This window comes from Rosa rugosa, chromosome 7 (assembly GCF_958449725.1).
Source record: "Rosa rugosa chromosome 7, drRosRugo1.1, whole genome shotgun sequence".
Classification (NCBI taxonomy): domain Eukaryota; kingdom Viridiplantae; phylum Streptophyta; class Magnoliopsida; order Rosales; family Rosaceae; genus Rosa; species Rosa rugosa.
In genome coordinates, this window is record NC_084826.1 from 15,654,171 (window position 1) to 15,662,101 (window position 7,931).

Sequence of the window (7,931 nt, forward strand, 5' to 3'; positions counted from 1 at the left end):
GCTTTTACTCATTCATACTTTCTTTTGGTAAAGTGTGTCCTAAAGTTTTATGCTTCTTCATCATTTGTATTTTTGGAAGGGACACCCTACCTGCTCCTATCTCTCTCCCTCCTCCCTCTTGCATAATCTTCTAGATTTCCATTATAGTGAAACCAAAACTGTATACATCCGTGGCATATAAGAAATTCTCATCATACGAGTGTATACATGATATGATTGTGAGAAAATATAGATATTCGAAGGGCTGAGAATTGTACATGTCATGTCTAAATAAGCAAAGGATACGTACATACACCAGTCCCCCACTACATACATGATTCATATACATATACCATGATACCATGTCCTTGCCTGCTCAGGCATGTAACTTTTAGTAGCCTATTACTGCTTCACAGTGCAATGTCAGACTATACTCCAAGTGATCATAATATGATTCGGAAACGACCAAAAAAATAAAGAAAAATTTACCCCCAAAACTCCTTGGAATGATCCCTAACATCAAAGCTTATCCTAGTTGATTAATTTCAAGTTAAACAAACTAGTTCCATTGCCAATTCCTCAACTAGAAGGCCGAAGATAGCAAGCTCAATGTCTACTGCAGTCTCTCCCACCTGACCTTGATTTTGCTTCCACCCATCGAGTTCCTTTCTGAAATCTTGTTCCACCATCATATCTATGGTGTTCGACTCCACCTCGTTCCAGGAGTTAAACCTCTTGCAGACCCTTCTCACCACCTCTTCTCTATTGCTGAAACCATCATCCTCTTTTCTGTGTTCCTCAACAATGAGATCAGACACCAACCTCTTCACGTCTTCCGGAATTCTCTTTGAACTAGGGAAGCTTGACTTGCAAAGTACTTCTCTGACAAACCCATCAAGATTTTCTTCCCTGCTGCTCTCTGATGTTTTCGACTCATCATCATCACATTCTTCTGATTCTGCTTCTACATCACCGATGCTGTTATAATATCCTTGGTCTTCATCATCATCTTCTTCTAACATTCTTTTTTCGAGTTCAATAGGATCTAACTCTGCCAATTTCTCAAATCTACGAAGCTTCTGCATTAACTGCTTCTTTGTCCCTGAAAATTCAATGCAAGTAAGATCAAAGTTAGTTACTTGCTTGACAGTTCATTGAATTAAAATAGAAAACTATTTCAGTTACTAATTATAACAACTAAAAGTTCTTACTGCAGTGGGTAACATATACAAATTAAATTTGTTCATGTTAGGTCCTATTAGATATTTTTTGAATTGTAATGACACTGTAGAATAATTGACATCATCTGTTGGACTTCAATGCACAACAAACTGCTACAGCTTATGAACTAATGTCAATGGGTTCCACCAATCACTCATAAGGCAATCAATAAGCCTATAAGTTCAGAAAGGATCACATGTTAAAAGTTAAAACTATCAACTGCCAAAAACATTCAAACAAGATCACCAAATGAAATCAAGACTTGTTGAGCTGATGAAATCAACAAAACCAACACATGCACTATGACATCTGCAGATCAGAATGTGGGTCACATATGCAGTTAAGGACTGAATCATAGATACATCGATCTCTTACATCAAAATATTAGGACAGTGAGAAAGAAATATTTCATAGCATAAACAAGAGGGCAACACAGAGTAACATTCAAATTAGCGATCTTTCTATGGATCCCACAAAGATAACATGAGTCAAAATCAGAACAATTATATGGCCAAAAGATGCTTCAATTGGTTTATTGGTTCATTGAGTTATACTAGGACTATGCTCTTCGAAAAGGACCGGACACCAAACAAAGAAAGGTACAATTGAATAAAATTTAGTGCACAACATAGAACTATAACATACTCTGCATAATGGCATAGCTGCATTCCAAATCAAAACCATGTTCTTCGTCTTCCTCGTCATGCTCCTCGTCATCATCTTCGAATGGAGGGTCCAGTACTGATACAGGACTGCACTGTTCCTTATCTTCCTCCTCTTCTTCAACTTGAAAATTCTTTAATCCTTCCTTCTCCTATTAAAAGTTCAAATCCTTTATTAGAACATTACTCATACATAATTGAGCTTAAAGAACAAATCATTTCCTAACTAGCTAACCCCTTAAACAGTGTCAAATTTGGATTAATTAATCCCAGATCCACAATTGCTTGTGTGCTTGACTTTTCCTCTAGTTTTCAGAGAATAAGACCGAATAACTACACTTAAAAAGTATATAATTTGGCGATGTCGGGTCTTTGTTGTTGTTATCCAATACAACAAAACAAAACCCCATTTGTCTTTTGTTATGGAAGATTATTGCTATAGACAATCTCTGAAAGCAAAAAGATTTGTAATGCAGAGACTTTTATCAGTGATCACAAATGCCAAACTTATCAATTAGCACATACATACATGATACATACATAAAAGAATTCTAGTATGGTGTTTGAGCTTCAAATTGACACATATGACCTCCAGTGCGCCTAAATTTTCCAACCCAAAACTACGGAAAGCGATCTTGTTGCCGACAATTTGATATATGCAAGTGCCCCTGCGAGTTAACTCGGACTGTCGACAGTCCCGAGTTACTCGCTCGATGAAGCCTAATTGGTATTAAAAAATGGAAGTGGAATTGACAAATTAAAGAAAAGGACAAACCTCTTGTTTGTGGCGAACAGGGGACGTCGCCGGCGATGAGAACTCCGGGGTCCGGCTGCCGGACGGGGAGGGTGTTGTTTCGAGCACAAAACGAAAAGGGCTCTCACAGCAAAAGACCTTCGTCTCGCAGCAAACGCAATCTGTTGTACCCAAAATCGCTTCCGAGTAATCAGACTGACAACTACTCGAAGTGTCCATGTCCAAAGACCAAACTTCACTACTGGGCCTACTGTTTACATTAGAAGAAGCAAAGCACATCTCACAAGTAGCCCTTACTTCAGAAGCACTTTGGTCCTCCAAACTCAGACCAGAATCAAATTTATCCTCCTCCATTTTTAGCTGGCTATCTTCAGATGAAATCTTTCTGCGCCCAACCGATGAATCCCACCTGAGAATGTCTTTGACCGAGACCTTAACCCCGTTCCCTTCGATTTCACGCTTTTGGGTTCGGGTTTTTAGTCTCTTCAACAAGGACCCAATTAGCCCAAAACCATGGTTTTTGCTGTGGTTCTGGGTTTTGGGTTTGGAACTAGTCGACTGTTTCTGAATCCTCATGGCAGCTTCGACGAGAAGAGCTGCGGTTCTGGTTGGGATTTGAAGAAAAATGGCATTGGGACTCTTGCATGGGGATTTAGCCGCCGGCGACGAGAACTCGAACAGCGGCGATTTGCGGAGGTCCGGCGAGTCTTGGAGGGAGAAAAAGCAAGCATTTTTGCATAGGTTTCTGGGGAAGTTGGAAACTTCCGAGATGGGTCTTCGTTTATTGACCTGCAATTGGGTTTTGGGGGAAGGTCTTTTCAGCTGGCCGCGTTTGTCAGCAATGTAGCTCTTGAGAAGAAACGGCTCCTGATCTTCTTTCAGTAGCTCGTGTAACTGAGCCATATCGAAATGGGGTTGGCTAGCTCTAGCTCGACAGGGAAAGTAAAAATGGAAAATATACACACACAACAAGTGTTCAATCAAAGTGAGGGTTTGAGTTTCAGCACCATGAAAGAGTTGAAGAGGTTTCAACTAAAACTGGGGTGGTTCTAAAAAGGGGAGGTTTGAATGCTGGGAAAGTGGTCACTAATATAGCAGATAGCGAGAGAGGAAGGAATGAGGAGACTTCATGATTCAAATCTGAAAGGGTTAGAAAATCGAGGCCAGGATGGTGATAAATAAACTGGTTATCATAAAATAATGAAGCACAATAAAAGGTTAAAAAAACATGGGGGTTCCAAAGGAGAGAGAAGGATCTGGTTTGGGCTAGGAGAGTTTTTGATTCTTCCTCCTATGCACCAGAGAAAGTGTATATATATAATAGGGTAGAGTAGAGGTAACAGGGTTTGTCTAGAATCCAAAATACAAAACGTACTTGTATTACAGTCTGGGTCCAAAAAAGCATTAATATATTACGGTATTTTCTTGAGGTTACAAGTTAAGAGGGTAATAGTTTAGGGGCAGAGAGACACAGGATGCGCGAGCTGCCTGGCTGGAGTTTGGACCAGGCGGAGGTTTCCATCTCATTTCTTTCCCGAGATCCGCAGATTTTGCTTTAATTGTAACCTAGGTTTTTTTTATTGGGGATAACAGATCTTTGATCAGACTGTAAACTTTGAGTCAAATAGTTTCTGCTTTCTACCTCCTTTTTTCCTTTTCTTTTTCTTTTTTGGCATACTGTGCAGTTTATACAGTATAATTTGCTTAAAAAAACAAAAAATAGATACAAGAGAAGTCCAAAAGAAAAACAAACATTATGTATGATTAAGATAATTATTAAGAAATGTGCACAAATTTGGTCGGACTGTAATTAAAAAAAAATGCAGAGTTTTGATTGGCTTCTGTGGATTCCAATTTTAAAGTTTTGTATTTTAACAACTTTCCAATGAAATCTATGTTATTTTTTCACCAGAAATTATACAACCGAAGATAGCGGGTGGCATCTCTAGAGGTGGCTTGTGAACATTGTTGAGGAGGAGGCAGGTGGTGTTGAGTATAGAGGAAAGAAAAGAAGTCAAAATACGATTTGGGAGGTACGTAATATTCATCACATAAAAACCAAATCTTCAAGTAATCTAGTTAGCATCTTAAATTCCAATGTCATCATTTGCATCACTGAATCTGAATGACAGAACGAGTCAACATGTTAGTCAAGCATAACAAAAATGGGCACCGACCAAAATTTACTTCCTTTCACTAATTCGTTACAATCCTGGAACCCTAGTTAATGCTAAACCTCCAAGAACCCTAATTGCACCCAAATTGAACTGGAATCTCCTATGGCACTACAACTACGCAATCGAGGTAAAACTTGGTAAAATGGGGGGTTCTGCACTTCTGTTTGACAAGAAAGTAGAAACTAGAAAGGCCCTCAGCTCCCCTCTCCCTAATGGCTAATGTTAGAGAGTTTTGCAGTCGTTCTGTTTTGGCAGATGGAGCAGGAGTTGGGTTGGTACTAATGCCATGAATGCAATCCCATTACTTGCTTTGCTTTGCTTTACAGCTGGGGGCACATACAAAGTTCACATAAAACACACAGTAGACATGGTCCCAAATCCCAATATGACATTTGTTTATCCACCCCCAAAACCGGTAGAAGTTTCAAATTACATGCTTGATGAAATGACTAACTACCTACCTTAAACAAAAATCAGTCTTCCTCATCACGTATCTTTTAATGAACAAACAATCAATCCACTTATCTCATTAATCATTGGAGGAAGTTGTTTGATTACTTTCTCTAGGGCATGGGTTGAAATTTTATGCATAGAAAACCAATTGCCGACTTGAATTTTACATTATTAATTGGCAAACTTATAGTGATAATCGACTAAACAACTTTTTACATTGCCTTAAACTTTGATTATTATTTTTTTCCAATCTAGTTTCACTTCTTTTGTTTACTTTAGTCTTCTAGTTATGAGAAATATTGTGATTAACATGGAGGTTGCAAGTAGTGGAGATAATCGATTGTGGGTTTTATTTTGGACCATGAAGTTGTGGGAACTTAAATTGGTACAAAAGTGTTAGTTGTGAGCTACACACACTGGGGAGCTCGATGGAGTTGACATGGTGGTTAACTGATCAACAAGTATTTTTAATGCAGTAAAATTTGGAATCTGATAAGTTTGTGCGTTATTACGTAATGACATTAATGATTCTTAATCAACACACCATATGACACACAAACACAAATTATCAGAATTTTAATGTGGAAGATGCCATTTCCTACCAAACACACAAACTCTATAAACTAAAAACACCAATAAATGAAGTCACAATTATGTTCAAAGGTAGGGAGCAAATTTCAAAACCAATCAAGGGGTGGCCTCTTATACCCAACGAGAGACAAAAACGACAGTGATAATCGTACACCAAGATTTTCTCATATCACTTACTTGTTGGTAACTCACCCTATTGTCTACAGTCTACTTAATCAATGACAAGTTGGGTAATTACCATATGTATGGACGATCAAAAGACGAGAGTATGAGCGTGCAGCCGTTGATTTCGATGACTTTATCCTGCTTTGTCTTTTTTAACCTCCTGCAGTAAAGTTAAACGTACTATTACACGATAGTGGATGTGGTGGGTTGGAGCGTTCTGACTGAGCAGGTCGTACACTTTTTACTCCATTTTACCTTTGTCCAGTCCATTTCACTAACTTTAATTTAAACTTTTGAATTCTTTCCTATTATTATTATTATTATTATTTTGATTTTCATTTGTCTTTCATGGTTTTGGCTATCTGCTGCTGCAGCACAGCAGTCATGTATTTCGATAAGAGTGTGAGGCGTGAGAGACCAAGTTTTATTTTTTATTTTTTTAACTGTTTTTGGGGCTTTACAAAATGGCTGAAATTGGAACTGAACCTTGAGAATGTTTTCTTGAATGGAGCTTTTCACTTCTAACATCAACCGTTTTACCCTGACCTCTTGTAGGAAAAGCAGGAATATAAGATTTTACCCTGCTTGAAGTGAGAGTCTTCACTCAGGCCGCCGCTTGACCGCTAAGATAATCTATCTGCCAAATTATGTGGTTACATTTATATAGTATTATAGAGATGAAGAGTACGAGATTTTAGTTTTCGAATTTTTTATGAGTAGATCAAACGTGTCTCGTTAGATGGTTACTAACTTGAGAAAAATTCAGCCATCGTCCCCAAAGTATTGTGTCAAGGCCAATTTGATATCCAAACTCTCAAACGTACCAATGTGATACTCAAAGTCTTATATTGATATCAACGAGGTGCCTCCGTCCAATTTTCATGACGGTTCCGTCAAATTGATGACGTGACAAGCACGTGGAGATAAAAAAATAAAGCGAAAGACCAAAATAACCTTTTTTTTTTTACGAATTTCTCAACCATTTTCTCTCTCTTCCAATCTGATCCTTCTTCAATCATCTCCTCGTCTACCAAATTTTAATGGGATTCCTTCAATCTGAATCATCTGATCCAAATTTCTCAACTCAATTTTGATCAAAATCCCATTAAATCTTAACGGAGGGACTGAAGATATGGGCAATGCAGGATTAATGCTAGGAATTTCAATAACATCATCACTAAATCCCAGATTCATTGTGGTTGCCACGACATGGTAGTAAGCAAAGAGGGAGGGCATTCTGGTTGAGGAGGTGAAGAAAATATAAGAGAAGACTCAGGGAGGTGGAAATGGACTTGAGTGACGTGAGAGGAAGCCAGATATGAAAGAAGACTCGGCGAGTGAGATGGTTGGGTGGGTGGTGATGAGGGTCAACTGGCAGCGGTGGTTTTGGGATAGCAATGCGGCAAGTCGTAGAAACGGTGCCAGATGGCCCATGCCGGCGCTTGGGAGGAGAACGACATGAGCCTGGGCTCGACGGAGGAGAATGCTACCGGATTCTAATGACATGAGGAATTGTTTCTTGGATGTGGGATTGGTATGAATAAATAGTACGATGAGTTAGTTAAAGATTGAAACCCAGATCCGGTAATCGGAGATAGAGGATTTAAAATTGAATTGATGAAAGGAAATATTAACCCAGAAAGAAGAGCCAAAACCCAGATCCTATCTGCATACCATTTATTGAAGTTAATAGATGATCAACCGGACTCAATGATCAATCGGATGCGGTTTCAAATGGGGTAATTGAGGATTATACAAACTTGGCCTATGGCGCTGGTATCAATCCGCTATCGGAATTAAAAGAGAGGAGTTGGAGGTAGGATTGTGAGTTGCAGAGGATTGTGAAGAATAAGAAGATCGAGAGAGAGAGAGAGAGAGAGAGAGAGAGAGAGAGAGAGAGAACTATTCATGCTACAGCTGTTTTAAAAA

General features: G+C 38.8%; 1 protein-coding gene across 1 annotated transcript; it reads right to left on the reverse strand.

Moving 5' to 3' along the window:
* Positions 1-216: 216 nt before the first annotated feature.
* Positions 217-3,929, reverse strand: LOC133721548 (uncharacterized). Its single transcript, XM_062148193.1, has 3 exons — positions 2,638-3,929; positions 1,846-2,014; positions 217-1,081 (listed from the first exon to the last, which is right to left on the reverse strand). Exons 1-3 carry the CDS (start codon positions 3,517-3,519, stop codon positions 525-527), a joined length of 1,608 nt encoding a protein of 535 aa, XP_062004177.1. The 5' UTR covers positions 3,520-3,929; the 3' UTR covers positions 217-524.
* Positions 3,930-7,931: the final 4,002 nt, after the last annotated feature.

Excerpts from the sequence above, each read along its gene's own strand:
- LOC133721548 (XM_062148193.1), bottom strand. The coding sequence starts at position 3,519 with ATGGCTCAGTTACACGAGCTACTGAAAGAAGATCAGGAGCCGTTTCTT. Across the intron at positions 2,015-2,637 it reads CTGTTCGCCACAAACAAGAG|GAGAAGGAAGGATTAAAGAA; the intron begins GTTTGTCCTTTT and ends AACTTTTAATAG. Across the intron at positions 1,082-1,845 it reads CAGCTATGCCATTATGCAGA|GGACAAAGAAGCAGTTAATG; the intron begins GTATGTTATAGT and ends TTGAATTTTCAG.